General features: G+C 40.0%; 1 protein-coding gene across 2 annotated transcripts; it reads left to right on the top strand.

The window, feature by feature from the left end:
- The first annotated feature begins 8,384 nt into the window (after positions 1-8,384).
- Positions 8,385-14,061, top strand: LOC149402458 (protein CROWDED NUCLEI 1-like). 2 transcript variants are annotated; one of them, XM_089608963.1, is made up of 8 exons: positions 8,385-8,767; positions 9,298-9,507; positions 9,719-9,972; positions 10,068-10,338; positions 10,431-10,514; positions 10,646-12,504; positions 13,442-13,625; positions 13,736-14,061. In XM_089608963.1, the coding sequence occupies exons 1-8, from the start codon at positions 8,552-8,554 to the stop codon at positions 13,958-13,960; spliced, it is 3,303 nt and encodes a 1,100-aa protein (XP_089465089.1). In that variant the 5' UTR covers positions 8,385-8,551; the 3' UTR covers positions 13,961-14,061. The 2 variants fall into 2 exon arrangements, with proteins under 2 accessions (XP_089465089.1, XP_089465088.1); XM_089608962.1 differs by having other exon boundaries at positions 13,730-14,061.
- The last annotated feature ends 2,034 nt before the right edge of the window (positions 14,062-16,095 follow it).

The raw sequence follows: 16,095 nt of genomic DNA, 5'->3' as shown, positions 1-16,095 counted from the left end.
TTGTGAAGCATCCAAAGAGGCTGTATGGCTTAAAAAATTCCTTAAGGATTTGGAAGTTGTTCCAAATGTTGACGAGCCCATGACCCTTAATTGTGATAATAGTGGGGCTGTCGCTAACTCAAAGGAACCTCGAAGCCATAAGCGCTCTAAACATATTGAGAGGAAATACCATTTGATTCGAGAGATCGTGCAGCGCGGAGACGTGGAAGTGAAGAAGATCTCAACGGTGGACAACCTGGCAGATCCATTCACCAAGGCCCTAGCGAACAAGGTCTTCAACCAACATCGAGAGGGTTTAGGCATGAAGGACTACACACATCTTCTTTGAGTCAAGTGGGAGTTTGTTGTCAATGGTGCCCACAAGAAGAGTTGTAGTCTTTATTTTGTACATTTGATGTAATAATGTCTCACGAAGACTTTTGCTTATAATTGCTTATTCATTAATAAAAAGTTGAAACATTCATTCTTCCTTGTCTGTTTGAAGCTTTATGATAAACAAACTCAACAACTTACGAAGAGACAAATGTATATTTGCATGAACAAACTCTTCGTAGTTTGCTTAAAACGATATATTCTCAATCTAAGGGTCAAAGGACTATTGACCTCAGTACGATTGTTAGGAGAATCTATGATGTCTGGTTATGGGGCATTGAGAGTTAGAGACTCTATGGTTCTTCTAGGTATCTTCCGAAGGTACTGAATTGACCAGTGCACTTCTAGAGACAAAATAAGAACAAACCATTTAACCTCTTATGTCTCGAAGTCACTACGTATGAATTGCATCGTGCTTACCTTAATCCTGAAATGAGACATGCCATTTCACAGCTTACGTGTTCTCATTTGAGAAAGTCAGAGTTCGGACTCACTATGTGATTCTGGACATGGTCTATTGGTGAAGTACTAAGTTGTGAAGATGTCATGAGTAACTTTGTGAAGTTCTCATAAATATGGAATTCATGTACAAGATTGCTGAAATGCAATGTATATCACCTCATGCTTTGTTCCTTGGAATGTGAATAAATGAAGAGTTTTGTGCTGAGTTTTTGGATTGATTATTGCGGAGCTCATAGCAGCGGTGGCAAAGTGTCGTGTTATATTGGAGGTGAAATGTTATATATTTATCTTATTTTAATAATATTTTTATTCTCTATGTTAATTTACTTTGTAAGTCATCAATTATATATAACTACCATCTTTTGGAAATAATTAGTATGTTTTTTTTATCAATATTTTTTAAAAATCCATACCAAATTTGTATACCAAAGTATAAATTTAACTCTTGCTTATTCTTTAATTCTTTAATGCATTATAATTCATACGCGCTTAGCGCGTTCACCAAACTAGTTGGAGAGGTCATGTCTTTTTGTGGATAAATTTTTTTATGGCAAAACCGCTCTCTCAACTGTGAAAAACCGCTCTCTCTCTCAGATTCGCCTCCGCCTCTCTAATTCGCCGCCGTCGCTGTTCTCCTCCGCCGCAAAGATTCGCCTCTTCTCCGTCGTCGTGGTCCTCCGCTGCCAAGGTATGTCTCTATCTCTCTCAGAATTGAGTTTTTGTTGTTTTTATTATTGCAACTTGTTATGTTTTTTGTCTATAAATTTGTGTTCTTTATGTTGTTTTGGATGTTTTTTGGGAGTTTTGATACTGTATCTGCTTAGGGATTGAGAGAGTAGGTCTTGACACTCAGTTTTGTTTTTGAGTTTGTTTTGTCGCTTGAAATGCTTTGAGTTATAGCAACAATACCAACAATGATATAAGTCTGCAAGCGTAAAGAAAAATAATTGTTTGAACAACTCCACGGCCTTGACCGGGCTCCCCATCTGACTTGATGAGGGGATTGGCGATTGACTCACCGGATCGTGTCGATACCTCAAAATGCTAACCCTAATGAACCAGATCCAAATCGAGCGGCCTTCCGTCACTCGAAGAGGCTAGGGATCTCTCGATTCGTATTCAAAACCAATAGGTTGTTTTGTTGTTGTTTTTTATTGTTGAATTTATGTGTTAAGGTCTATCGTAACCTCACTAGTTTTTGAAGTTCTCTCCGACGGATTATTCTCCTGGTCCGACAGCAATGGCGCCGATGACCAAAACATAATTTCTCGTCACCAGTGTCATGCTCTCACCCAAATTCATGGACGACTTATCTTTTCTGCTAGGCATTTCGTCGAACAAGTAGCGATAAATCAGAAAGACTACTGTGAAAGTAAGAAGACGACATTAGATTCATCACTGCATATGATTAAGAATTAATGACATTTTTGGCCCCTCGTCTTTGACCTCTTTAACACCTTGGTCCCTGATGAAAAAACCCTGCAGTCTTGGGCCATTATGACCAAACAATTTTCATATTTGGTACTTCTGTTAATTTTTCTGTCAAAATTGCCTGATACTCATCACGTGCAAGTCACGCCTGTGAATTATGGAGGGTAATTATCGTTTTGCCCTTACATTGGAGATTTTATGGAATTTTTTTTTTTGAATTTTTTTTGTAACATCCCTCTCTCTCTCATTGCAGAATCTGTTTAGCAGCTCTGTTTACAAAAGGAAACATTCCAACGACGACATATAAGACCGGAGAAGCTACAGTTCTTCCCCTCTGCAAATTTCGGAGCTCGATTAGGGTTACATCTCCGCTCTTCACCGGAGAACCCACATTGCTTCCACTCGGCAAATCCCGTACCTCAATTAGGTTCTCGTTTCGGGCGATCCGGCTCGTGTTCATGATGGTGAAACCCTCCTTGGCCGCGGCGGCGTTGGCTTTGTTGTTCTGATCTTCTTGTCTGAAGCGTCTCTCGCGGTGGCCGAGGATCCTCGGCTGCGAGGCGACTCGGGCGACCACTTCCAGGACTGATCTGAATCAAGAGCGATCTGAATCACGACTTTGAATGAGAGCAAGCCGCCGCCTTCCTCCCCCGCCGGCAATCGGAAGCCCACTCCCGAGATAAGGAGAGCCACTCCGTCTCGCACCTCCGCCACCGCCGACCACTCCCACTCCCACTCGGAGAACTCCAAACCCTCGGCCGAGAACCCCAACCGATGGCCCGCCCGGGCCCGCCTCTCCCTCACCCGAAGCGTCGATTTCGGCGCCGCCGCTGACTCCTGGAGGCTCGCCCCCCTCGGATCTGACTCCTGGAGGCTCGCCCCCCTCGGATCTGACTCCTGGAGGCTCGCCCCCCTCGGATCTGACTCCGAGACGGGTCTCCTTCGACGGCAGGCTCAACTTGGATTTGGGGACCGCAGAGCCATTCGTCGATATCTCCGACACCGACAGCGTGTCCTCCGGCAGCACCGGCGGCGGCGGGGCAGTCTCGTCCTCGTCAGCGTCGTCCCGAGTGAGAGCCGGATGCCACGCGGGCTCGTGGTTTCAGCCAAATTCTGGCAGGAGACCAATAGCCGGCTTAGGAGGCTTCAGGATCCAGGGAAGCTCTGGAGCTCTTCGGCGTCGACTCCGGTGAGAGGAGGGAGCGTGAGCCCGTGCCGGCCGATGAGTGCGACTCCGTCGATTCTGAGCTTCGCGGTGGACGTGGTACGCAGAGGAGACTTGTTACGCGCAGAGGAGACTTGTCAAAATTGTTAAATTATTAGAATATTCAAATTATTAAAGGAAATTAGCGAGATTACATAATTACCCTCCACAAGTCGCAGGCGTGACTTGCACGTGACGCGTATCCGGCAATTTTGACAGAAAAATTAACAGAAGTACCAAATATGAAAATTGTCTGGTCATAATGGGCCAAGATTGCAGGGTTTTTTTATCAGGGACCAAGGTGTTAAAGAGGTCAAAGACGAGGGGCCAAAAATATCATTAATTCTATGATTAAAAACCCAGATCTGGCTTCGTTCCTTCTTTTTTGGGTTTCGATACTTAGTTTTTCGGATCTGGTTTTTTCTGGCCCCGTTTTTAAATCTAAAAGGTAAACACTATGTGTTTTTTTGGTTACTCCTCTTGAAATAATCTGCTCATCATCTTCACATCCTCTGTTGTGACTCGTTTTTTTGTTCTATTATTTTTTGGATGTTTTTTTTGGATCTTGTTATCAGGATTATCCCTCTGTCTGTTTGCTTTTCCTTTCTTAGTTTTTTTTACGCAATAGGGAATTCATAACATCGGATTATGTGCCCACCTAGTTTTTGTTCATAACATCGGATTACGTGCTTATGCCAATTGTTTTTTTTCTTATCCTTTTTGCTCCTCTTCTTCGGATTTCTTAAGTCTGCTCGTTTCTGATCAGCGGTGTAGTTTTTTATTCTCCTTGCTATGTCCTCTTAACAAATTTTCAACGTGTTTATGGTTCTCATCCTTCCTTCTCATAGACATATAATCACTTTTTTCACCAATCTTCTCAAAAGTGTTTGTTATTTAATTAAATAATCACATATTTAATTCTTGATATTAATATTTCTCTTGTTTTCTTCGGTTCATTTCTGTAACCGCTTCTGTCCCCCTTTGTGGTATTTTTTTGGTTCCTTGTAACCGTTTTCTGATAAAACAATCTTATATGCTTTCCAAATTCCAAAGTTACTACACAAAAAGAACATAAAGATGTTTTTCATCTTGTTCACTAATAATAGAACACAAAGATAGTACAAGGCACCTTTACAATTCTTTATATTCTTTGTATAGTGAACAGCCTCTTTGAATTTGGAAAGCAGTAGTTAATAGATAAAACACATAATTTTTTTTATCCTTTTTGAAAACTAATCAATAGCATCCTTGTAAATACAAAGAAGTTGAACCACGATGAAACCTTCTTCTTATCCAATACGTCTTTTAATTTGCCTCGCAGAAAACAACCACAGATGGAACTCATACCTCCGACGAAACAGCTTACTATACTAGGAAAGGGAAAGCAATCATGGAACAAACTACTATAAAAAAACCCGGTTGATACTGGAAAACAAGACGACCTCGAATATCTCTGCAAAGATCCACCAATTCCTAACAAGAAATCAACAAAACAATCAGCCAATTAAACTGCTTCTATGGGATCAAGCCACTAATCAAAACCGTAATCCTGCGTTTGGAAATTTAAGATTATTTTCTCAGTTCTTAAGCCACTTGTATGTCCTCTCAGCTTCGCGTTTTTTACTTCCTAATATCCTTTGTATCCCCAACTTCTCTTACTTCATATCAGCACTCCTATTTGTACATAGTTAAATCTTGTAATTCAATAGTTTTATCCTGAAACCAACGTGTATTCTGTTTAATGTTATAATTTCGATGTCTTAGTTTTATCCTGAAACCAATGTGTATTCTGTTTAATGTTATAATTTTGATGTCTTTGTTTTTTATACATCTCAGTACGCCCTCTCACACTTTCACCTTGATTTTCTTTAAATAAACTTCAATTCATATCTACATCATAATTTAAAAGGGTTCAATTATATTTTTTCTTTGACTCAGATTCTCCTTTGCTGAATGTTTTGAGGATCTGTACAAAATTATAAGTCAGTAAATAAAAGATCACATTATCTGGTATTTTGCTACTCCGAACTCTTAACAAATAAATGGTTTAGTTACTAAATTATGGAATAGTGTTATCGTGTCCCTAAAATGCAATACAATTGAATCTAACGCAATACATGGGAACAAATCATGAACAACTAATCAAGGAACACAAACGTGGTCTTATAAGTAGATGGTTGGAGGATTAATTGTCAAACAGAAGGAAAAAATTTGGTAACACATCAGATAATTTTAACTTCAGATATCACTGATTAGGGATTCACAATTAAGTTTGAACTTATTTGAACCATGTTTGAGTCAATAAGGAAAGGGGTCTTTAGGTATTTATTATTAATGAATTATTTACTAAGTATGATGATGACATTTCCTCTGCCAATGTACTGGTAAATGACAAACACTTAACTGATTTTCCTTGGGTATCAAGATAATATAAGTAGTGCCACTCACCGACAACGTCCTTTGTATCTCCTGGTCTATTTGGAATGCAAGGAATAAAATGATCTTTGAAAACATTAAGAAGGACCCTTACCAGATTACTTCGTGGACGTCAATTTTTCTTCATGAATTTCAGTCTGCCCAATCCAGACGCTCATCTTCTGTTAGCTTACCGAGCGGTCCTGATTCCAAACAGGACCGCTCCCAAGCAAGATGGGTACCCTCAAGTTGCGACCTCTACAAGCTCAACGTCGATGCCTCAATTCCAAAATCTTCTAACTTTTTTGGAGTTGGAGCTGTTATTCGCAACTCTTCTGGACTGGTCATGGCTGCATTGGCTCAAAATCTCCTAGGCAAATTCACGGTCAAAGAAGCTGAAGCTCTCGCTCTTCACTACGGCTTATCTTGGGCTTTGGACGTGGTGGAGTCAGATGCTAAGACGGTGGTGCAAGCTTTTGGAGAGGAAATCTTCTTTCAAGAATGAGTTTGGTTCCATTTTGTCTGATGTATCTAGTTTATTGTCTAACTTTCCAGGAGTAAAGTTGTCTCACATCTATAGAGAAGCCAACATGGCAGCCCATGGATTAGCAACCTACGCTCTTTCCATAGATGATCAACTCGTTTGGTTGGATGATTTTCCTCCTTCGATAGAGTCTGTAATTAATCAAGAACGTTTGTGATTAATAATAGATTTCTATTTGGGAAATGGCACTAGATAGTAGTCTTTTTGATACTTTTGACCACAATGTTGTGGTCATTGTTTTTGGACAAAAATACTACCTAACCATGTGAGAAAAGTCTTAATTGCCCTTTGGTTTTTTATTTTGTTCATTTCCATCAAACTTGCTCTCAGCTCTCTCTCTCCTCGTTCATTGTTTCAGAGCTCTCTCTTTCTCTTCTTTTTTCTTCAATTGTTCATTTAAGGTAAAAAAAAGTTTGCCTTTTTCTGTTTGTCGTCGCCAGTGGTTTGTCCGTCGTCGCCGAAGAGGTAAACTTTATCTCTTCATGTTGGCGAACGAAATCTGGGAATTTCTGGGTGGGTTTCGTTCGTGTTTGTTTATTGGTATGAGTTTCATTGTTGATGTACGGGTTTCGTGTTTCGTTCGTGTTTATTTATGGGTTTCATTCATGTTTTTGGGTTTCATATTTATGGGTTCGTTCGTGTGTTTTGGTAAAAAATGTTTTTTTTTTTTGGTTTCATGTTTATGGGTTTCATTCGTGTTTTTGGGTTTCATATTTATGGGTTCGTTCGTGTGTTTGGGTAAAAAATGTTTTTTTTTTGGTTTCATGTTTATGGGTTTCATTCGTGTTTTTGGGTTTCATATTTATGGGTTCGTTCGTGTGTTTGGGTAAAAAATGATATATATTTTTTTTGTATTGTCGGAGCTGACATACAAGTCTACAATTTCATTTATTGTAGACATACAAGTCCTCAATTTCATTTCTTGTAGACTTCTATGTCTACAATAAATGAAGTTGTAGACTTCATGTTGGCGAACGAAATTTTGGAATTTATGGGTGAGTTTCGTTCGTGTTTGTTTTTTGGTATGAGTTTTGTTGTTGACGTATGGGTTTCGTGTTTCGTTCGTGTTTATTTATGGGTTTCATGTTTATGAGTTTCATTCGTGTTTCTGGGTTTCATATTTATGGGTTTGTTAATGTGTTTGGGTAAAAAATGGTTTTTTTTGTATTGTCGAAGCTGACATACAAGTTTACAACGTCTGAAATTGTAGACATACAAGTCTACAACTTCATTTATTGTAGACATAGAAGTCTACAATAAATGAAATTTTAGATTTGTATGTCTACAATAAATGAAATTGTAGACTTGTATGTCAGCTCCGACAATACAAAAAAAAAAAAAACCATTTCAGAGTTCCTCCAATCCTTTCTCGGTCGATCTCTCGGTTCGGCAGTCTCCTCTGGCTCGGCGGATGTTCTCAGGCTCGTCGGAGCTTCGTCAAAAGCTTCTCTGATGGATTTTCCTTGGTCTAGAGTCGGTGGAGCTCGCGTCTCCTTTGTCTCAGCCGAGTCACGCGGCGAAGAAAAGAGAGGTTCGGAGCTCGCGATTCTCCTCTTTCCGGTCGGAGTTCACGCGAAGATTGGCTCGGATTGGGCTGAGCTCGGAGTTGTGCGTCAGAGGCAAAATACGGCTCGCGACGGAGCGGGTTTTGGCCGGACTTGCAGAAGCTCGGGCGGTGGTTATAGCGTCGATTTCGCTAGAAAGTTAGGAGAGAGAGAGAGCGGGAATGTAGAGAGAGACTGAAGAGAATTTGTTTTTTTATTATTAATTTATTAGTTTTCACGTATGTGTGTGGTGTGGGTATGTTTACAAAAGGGCAAAATTGTACTTTCTCAGCTGATCAACTACTATTCTTGTCCAAAACATTAACTTTCATATTTTGGTCCAAATTATGAAAAGGGGTACTACTTAGGGTCATTTCCCTTTCTATTTAAAAAAAAAAAAATAGTTGGATAGGAGAAGAACAAATAACAAACCCGAAACCCAATAACACACTTTGCACATTTTCTTTCTTCGTTCGAACTTTCCTTGTTCTTCTTTTTCCCTCTTTATCACTGTCGGAAATCGGCCAGGACTTGTCGACAAGGAAAAAGAAAAACCCATTAATCGACGAGCGAGCGCGAATGTCGCAGAGGAAGACGACGCCTTTTGCGGCGGCGTTTGGGTCTCCGCCGCCACCGCTTGGATCGCTGACTGGAACGGCGTCGGTGGAGGCGGAATCGACGGGGTACATGAATGATTGGAGGAGATTCAAGGAAGCCGGGTTTCTTGACCAGTCGGCCATGGCGAGAAAAGACCAGAATGCACTCAACGAGAAGGTCTCCAAGCTTGAAGGCGAGGTCAGACTCACTCATTTCATTTCTTCTGATTCTGTGTTGTTGATGTTGTAAGTTATGTGGATTTGTGAGATCAAAAGAAAGTCTCTGATTTTTTGAATTGTAAGGACGATAACCCACTATCAGGAACTAGGTTAAACTTAATTCCTTGTTTATGTGTACCTTTTATTCAGAACTGCAGCCAAATGGCTTTACATTGAAATGAATTTTTTTTAACTTTTTGTCTTGAGAATATATAGAACGTGTTTCTTTGCTTCGATATCGCAGAAGAGTGATTACAACATTCCGAGATTAAATTATAAAAATTAATCTCTATATTGCTTATGAATGAAAATGACTATATAAAGGGATGTTCTTGTATCCTTTGGTATTGTGTTCTCAATTGGACAACAAAGTGTTTGTTTATTTATTATATTTTATTATAAGTATTTAATTTTTTTGTGTGTAACAATATAGTTGAACTAGTTAATATGACAGTTTTATTTTTCAAATTCATATTATATTTCAGCTCTCACGAATTCTCTGTTGTGCAGCTCTTTGATTACCAGTATAATATGGGACTCCTTTTACTTGAGAAGGAAGGTTGGACTTCAAAGTATGAAGAGCTGAGGCAAGCTCTGGATGAAACCCATGAGATTATGAAACGCGAAAAATCAGCCAATTTGATTGCATATACCGAAGTTGAAAATCGAGAGGCAAATTTGAGGAATGCCTTGGTCTACGAAAAGCAATGCGTGGCTGAGGTATTTTGTTTTCTTCATCCTCATATCATTTTTATGTCGCTTGAACTAATCCGTTAAAGTCGAGCGTCTTTGTTATTTTTTTAATACAGCCATTTATGACGTTGATTGACTTGTCCAGTTTTGATCCGATATTATAATTCATCATTATTATTATTATTTTTTTTTGTTGGAGACCCGATTGACTAATATTCACGTATGTTACCTTCTGCAGCTTGAAAACACTTTGCGTGAAATAAATACAGAGCGTGCCAAAGTCAAGCTATCTTCTGATTCCGCGGTGGCTGAAGCAAGTTTAATGCTCATCGGAATTGAGGAGAAATCTTTAGAACTAGAAAGGAACTCGCGAGCTGCTGAGGCTAAGCTTGCTGAGGCGAATCGGAAGACTGCTAGTTTGGGTATAAGGTTGGAAGAAGTGGAGGCTCGCGAGAGCTTACTTCAGAAGAAGCTACATACATTTAGCACCGAGTATGGATTTCGTATAATACCGTGTCGTAATTATAATTTTTGAATTATTCGGGAAACAGGATTTTTTTAATTTGTTTCATTGTGATTGGATTTAGGAGGGAGGCTTACAAGGCGAGATTCGAGAGGCAGCATGAAGACTTGCGAGAGTGGGAGCAGAAATTGCACGAAAGGGAAGATAAGCTTTGCAAGGGTCGGAGTACTCTCGTTGAGAGGGAAGAGAAGGTGAATGAAAACGAGAAGAGTCTTTCGCAGAGGGAGATGAAACTTCAGGCTCTTCAGAAGCAGAATGATTCTTCGCTTTTGCATCTCAATCAAAAGAAAGAAGATGTAAATAAGCGGCTGGAAGATCTGATTTCTAAAGAGAAGGTGCATTTTTTTTATTGGTCGTTGCTGCTTCTGTCGGCAAGTAAAATCTGACAGTTAAAACCTAAAGCCTTGTTCTTTTATTGTCATTGAAGGAAGCTGATTCGTTAAGAATGTCTTTGGAGAAGAAAGGGACGGAATCGGAATTGCTAGAAGAAAAACTAAGTGCACGAGAAAAAGTGAGCAGCGCACTTATTTCTAATTTTTTTTTTCTGTTGTATGAAGTACAAGAACTTGCTCTTGGGCTGACCGAACACGTATATCAATGACAGAGTAATATAATTGTAATTTTTTTTTTGGTGTGTTGCAGATTGAGGTTAAGCAGCTTTTGGATGAGCACAAAGCCGTTCTTGATGTAAAGATGCGTGAGTTTGACTTGGAACTTGAAGAAAAGAGAAAGACAATTGAGAAGGAGCATTCTTGCAAGGCAGATTCTGTGAGAAAGAAGGAAGCCGAAATCAATCACAGGGATGAAATGTTGGTCAAGAGAGAACATGCAGTGCATGAGAGATCGGAGAGGCTTAAGGAGAAAAACAAAGAAACCGACGAGAGGTTAAAAACTTTAAAAGACAAGGAAAAAGTTTTGAAATCGGAAGAGAGAAAGCTCGAGGAAGATAAGAAACAGTTAGCCGCCGATAAAGAGAGCTTACAGGATATGTTATCCAAGGTTGAGGGTATTAAGGTTAAGAACGTCGAGCTAGAGCAGAAAATCGGCGAAGAGAGAGCGACCCTGATTATAACCGAGAATGAGAGGTCAGATCATTTGCAGTTACAGTTGGAACTGAAACAGGAAATGGAGAAATATCGACATCAAAATGAGTTGCTTTCGAACGAGGCAATGGAGCTGAGACTGGAGAAGGAGAGTTTTGAAAAGCAGTGGGAAGATTTGGACGAGAAGAAATCCAAGATTAGCGTCGAAAGCAAAGAACTTGCTGATGAGAAGGACAAATTGGAAAAATCACGGAAATCGGAGAAAAAGAGATTGAAAGAGGAGAAGCGGTCAGCGGAGGAATTCGTAAAGAGGGAATTGGAGAATCTCAAACTGGAAAAGGACTCATTTTCTGATACGATGAAGAGCGAGCGATTGGCCTTGGTCGAGAAAGCTCAACTAGAGCAAAGCCAAATGGTTCAGGATTTGGCGTCGCAGAGAATGAATCTCGAGATCAAGATTCAGAGTCAACGGGAGAAAATGGAAAAACTGCTTGGTGAGAGGCGGAAAGCATTTGAGGATGAGAGAGAAAGAGAGCTCGAAAACATCAACCGGTTGAAGGATGTCTCGCACAGAGAAATGGAGGAAGTGAAAACAGAGAGGCTTAGGATCGAAAGTAAAAGAGAAGAGGTCGCGCTGAGCAAGGAGAAACAGAAAGCTGACCGTCTCGAAATGCAGAGCGACATTGACAACCTTATTTCGCTTAATGGGAAGATCAAAGAGCAACGCGAAGAGCTGGCAAGGGAAAGAGCTGCGTTCCTCGCTTTCGTTGAAAAGCTTAAAAGTTGCGATGATGGTGAAGAGGTAGCGAGAGAACTCACGGTCTCTGGGTTCGATTCTCATCTCGCGGCTCGGGAAGAGGCCTCCTTGGATGTGTCTACTTCGGGTTTTCACTCTTCAAAAATATCATGGCTTAAAAAATGCACAACGAAGATTCTGAAAATTTCTCCCGGAAAAAAATCCGATCTTGATCACTCTCCAGCATCTCTGGAGTTGCCACCAAAAGATGAAGAACATTTAAAGAATCCCGTTGTGCTTGATAGTGAAGGGTGTATTACTTCTGAGAACAGACTGCTTGCCGCATTGAGAAAGTGCGAAAAAGCTGACGATGATCATCATAGCAAGTTAGAGAGCAAGGATGAAGAGGGTCCAGAGGAATCCAGGCAATCTGCATCGAAGAGCGGTCGTCGGACATCAAGCCGGCGCAAGACGACTGGGTTGAACAGAACCCGGTCAGTACGTGAAGCTATCGAGGAAGCGGAGGCTTTTCTCGGGGATGATTCGCATCTCCTGAGCGAGTCTCACGATGTGAGCGAAAGCCTCTGTGACTTGGTTCACGTTGGGAAAGGAAAGTCTGCAAGGAAACGGCAGCGTCCTCAGGCATCACTTATCTCTGAAAGCGACAGCGAGGCGTGTTCTGTTCCTGGAGGGGAAAGGTACAATCTCAGATCACGCACGACGTAAGTTTTTCTTTTCCTTATTTTTTCTTTCTATTTATTTATTTATAATAAGTTGTTTATTTGTCCATTGATTTAGAAGTTGTCCAAAAGGTGTAGAAGCTATAAATGATGCTAATTTAGTAATTTTGATAATAAGATCTGACATTTACCAAACATTGAGTCGCTTAGTCTTGCAAACGCAAAGAGAAAGATGGTTTGAAAATGGGAATATTTTGGGATAAAAATTCGGTGTTTTGGCCAGTAGACTTTGGCACTTATCCCCTTGAGAAGGAAGCCCTTTTGCCTACTCTGAAGAAATTTCCTATCCCTTCATATCGCCTTACCACCAACAGATATCTCCGCTTATCCCGGTTGGGACCTGAAGGTTCCAAGGAATTTAGCAGAAAGAAAGGAAAGTTGACGAGGCCATTGATTTATCTCATTGGAGGGTCCTCTAGTTCTGCTGGTCTTGGCTTAACGATGTGGTGGCTGAGATCTGTGTCCCGTAGCCAAGAGTCCCATATTTTCCGAGACAATCTGGATATCAAATGTCCTGTCCAAGGTGCAAATATTTGGCTGGCTTAAGATGTCACAGATTAGAATCCCTCACCTTTATGCTCATTGTGCTAGTGTACTATGGCTTCCAATCTCCTCCCCCGAGTTTCAGGATTTCTCTCCAGCGGACTTTTAGTCCGAGATTGGTCCAGTGCATTGTAATATTTCAATTTTATTTTATATTATTTTTACTGTTTGGTGTCGTCTGGTGTTCCTATCATATTCGGGCTGGCATTTTTTTTTTCTCCGTCAAAGACATGTCGAGTCCGACGATTAAATTTATGCCAAAACCTCAAGTGATAAGTAAATTTTTTTCTACAGTAGGGAAGACTGAATTTGATTCGATTTAGGAGGCAAATAGAAAATTATTCATATAAGCTTAAACCCATCTCCATGTAATCAGCGCAAAGACGGTTAAAGCAGAATCTGAGTCGAAAAGGAGGAAAAAAGAATCCGGAGGAAATCCAGAAGCGGTCTCGTTCTCAGTCTCATCATCAGGAGTGAGGAACTGCAGCGCAACCAAGCAGCTTGTCCATGTCGCACAAACTGCGAGAACTGTGGAATTCTCCGAGAACAAAGTCGTGAGGGTAAAAATTCTCGACCCTTTTACGCATGTGTGTGTGTTTGTTCTGTTCTGTTCTGTTCTGTTCTGTCTGAGGATTATTACTTGCAATGGGTACTAAATGTTAAGGTGCAGTTTATAACTCCGGACCAAGACACAAGACGTGAGCAACTTTACACCGAAATCACAGAGCTGAGTGCAGAGGCTAATAATAAAAATGATGATGATGTGGCTGACGAAGAGGAGAGTGGAAGTACGGTCGATGAGAGCGATGACGAGGACGATGATGAGGATGATGATGAAGTGAAACCCGGTGAAGCCTCTGTTGGAAAAAAGATTTGGAAATTCTTGACGACTTGAGACACCCATTTTTGTTACTGAGATTTTCCAGCTATTCATTTTCAAATGTAGTTTTGTAGAGAGAAAATTGTGCGAAAAAAGAATTCCAGTGCTTACAACTTAATTGATGGCTGTCACTAGATTTTGTAGTTACTCTTTTTAGCCTATTTTTCAAAGAAAAATAAATAATAACAATAAGACTGATGAATATAAGAAATGGAAGACATTTTGTAAAAGTTACTTGAATTATTTTTCTCCGGTTTCTTAAAAAATGCCAATGGAAAATTTTGCAAGACAGAGCATCAGTCATCGATTTTCTTTGTAACCTATATTTCTTACGCTTCGCAAAACCAATGACTGAGTCATACAGGTGGTCCAATTAAATAAACAAGCAAAGCAAGCATGATTTGATCGTATCCTATTTGACTTTTAATAAATAAAACGAGATGAACACAATATCAAATTGGTTCATGGATAAGTTATGAGCTCATATCAATGTCCCATTTGAAATAAATCAATATTAAATTATTTATTTTTCTAATTTTTTTATTAAGCAGGCCAGTGGGCCCACTTGGCATCCGGGCCCAAGCCCGGACTATCCTCGAGTCCACCCGTCATGGTGGGACTCGACCCGAGTGATCGGGCCATGTGCTAAGTGTTAGGAATTCTTGCCCACGAAAGATAATAAATAAATGATTACTAAATAGAATAATGGTTTACTTTAGTGGGTTGAGGTCTGAATATCAGAATCAATAGCAATTATCATCCGTAGCCTCTATATTAAATTGATTCACGTGCTGGGGATTTGAGTTTGAGTGGTATAGCCAAAACATGGTCGATGACTGATACATGCATGGATAGCTGTATCTAAATTCATATATGCGGAATACTAGTGATTGTTGATCACGACGTGCAAGCATTCTGTACTTGGGGTAAGTGCACGACCCGGACAGACTTTAAATGTAGATGTGTCGTTTAAGTACCGTTAAGACACACTAACCGAGGTCGCTATGATGGTCACAGTGGACCTGCCTTTCCTGCTCCTAATGCCTCCAAGAACTTAAGGGAGGATTATGACAAGTGGATCATGGCTAATAACAAAGCTATGGCCTACATGCTCGCGAGCATATCTGATGCGTTGCGAACAAAAATTGAAGGGAATGAGACTGCCATGGAAATCCTTGACTCTCTGCAGGAAATGTTTGTTGTCAATGGTGCCCACAAGAAGAGTTGTAGTCTCTCTATTTATGTACATTTGATGTAATATAGTCTTATGAAGACTCTTGCTTGTAACTTCTTATTCCTTGTCTGTTTGAAGCTTTATGATAATCTATAGTCTATAGTCCTTAAACAAACCTAACAACACATGAATAGACAAATGTAGATTTGCATAAACAAACTCTTCATGGTTTGCTTAAAACTGCATATTCACAATCTAAGGATCAAAAGACTATTGATCTCAGTACGATTGTTAGAAGAATCTATGATGTCTGGTTATGGGACATTGAGAGTTGAAGACTCTATAGTTCTTGTGGGTATCTTCTGAAGGTACTGAATTGACCAGTGCACTTCTAGAGACAGAATAAGAACAAACCATTTAACCTCTTATGTCTCGAAGTCACTACGTATGAATTGCATCATGTTTACCTCAATCCTGAAATGAGACATGTCATTTCATAGCTTACGTATTCTCATTTGAGAAAGTCAGAGTTCAGATTCACTATGTGATTCTTAACAGGACCTATTGGTGAAGTACTAAGTTATGAAGATGTCATGAGTAACTTAGTGAAGATCTCATAGATATGGAATTCATGTACAAGATTGCTGAAATGCAATGTATATCACCTCATGCTTTGTTCCTTGGAATGTGAATAAATGAACTGGCCAGTATCCAAATTGAGTCTTGACTCTTTTGGATGAAACAATGTGACTTGTTAGCTCCTCGTAATTTTGAAAATCCCGACTAGCTGATGATATTCATGAAGGGTAAACATAGATAATATTCAGTGGATCCACTCATCACAATTTGGTTGAATTCTTGAGTAGAAAATAAATTCATTTGAACCGAGAGATTCTCAGTGTCAACTCTTTAGTGGACTCAGTTGACATTAAGCTAAACTTGGAAAAGGTTTGTGAACTTTTGAGTCCAAGTATTT

The sequence above is a fragment of the Urtica dioica genome, chromosome 3 (genome assembly GCF_054948205.1).
Source record: "Urtica dioica subsp. dioica isolate 48M chromosome 3, U.dioica_male_clone48M_v1_H2, whole genome shotgun sequence".
NCBI classification, from domain to species: Eukaryota; Viridiplantae; Streptophyta; class Magnoliopsida; order Rosales; family Urticaceae; genus Urtica; species Urtica dioica.
This window is presented reverse-complemented; position numbering and strand designations above follow the sequence as displayed.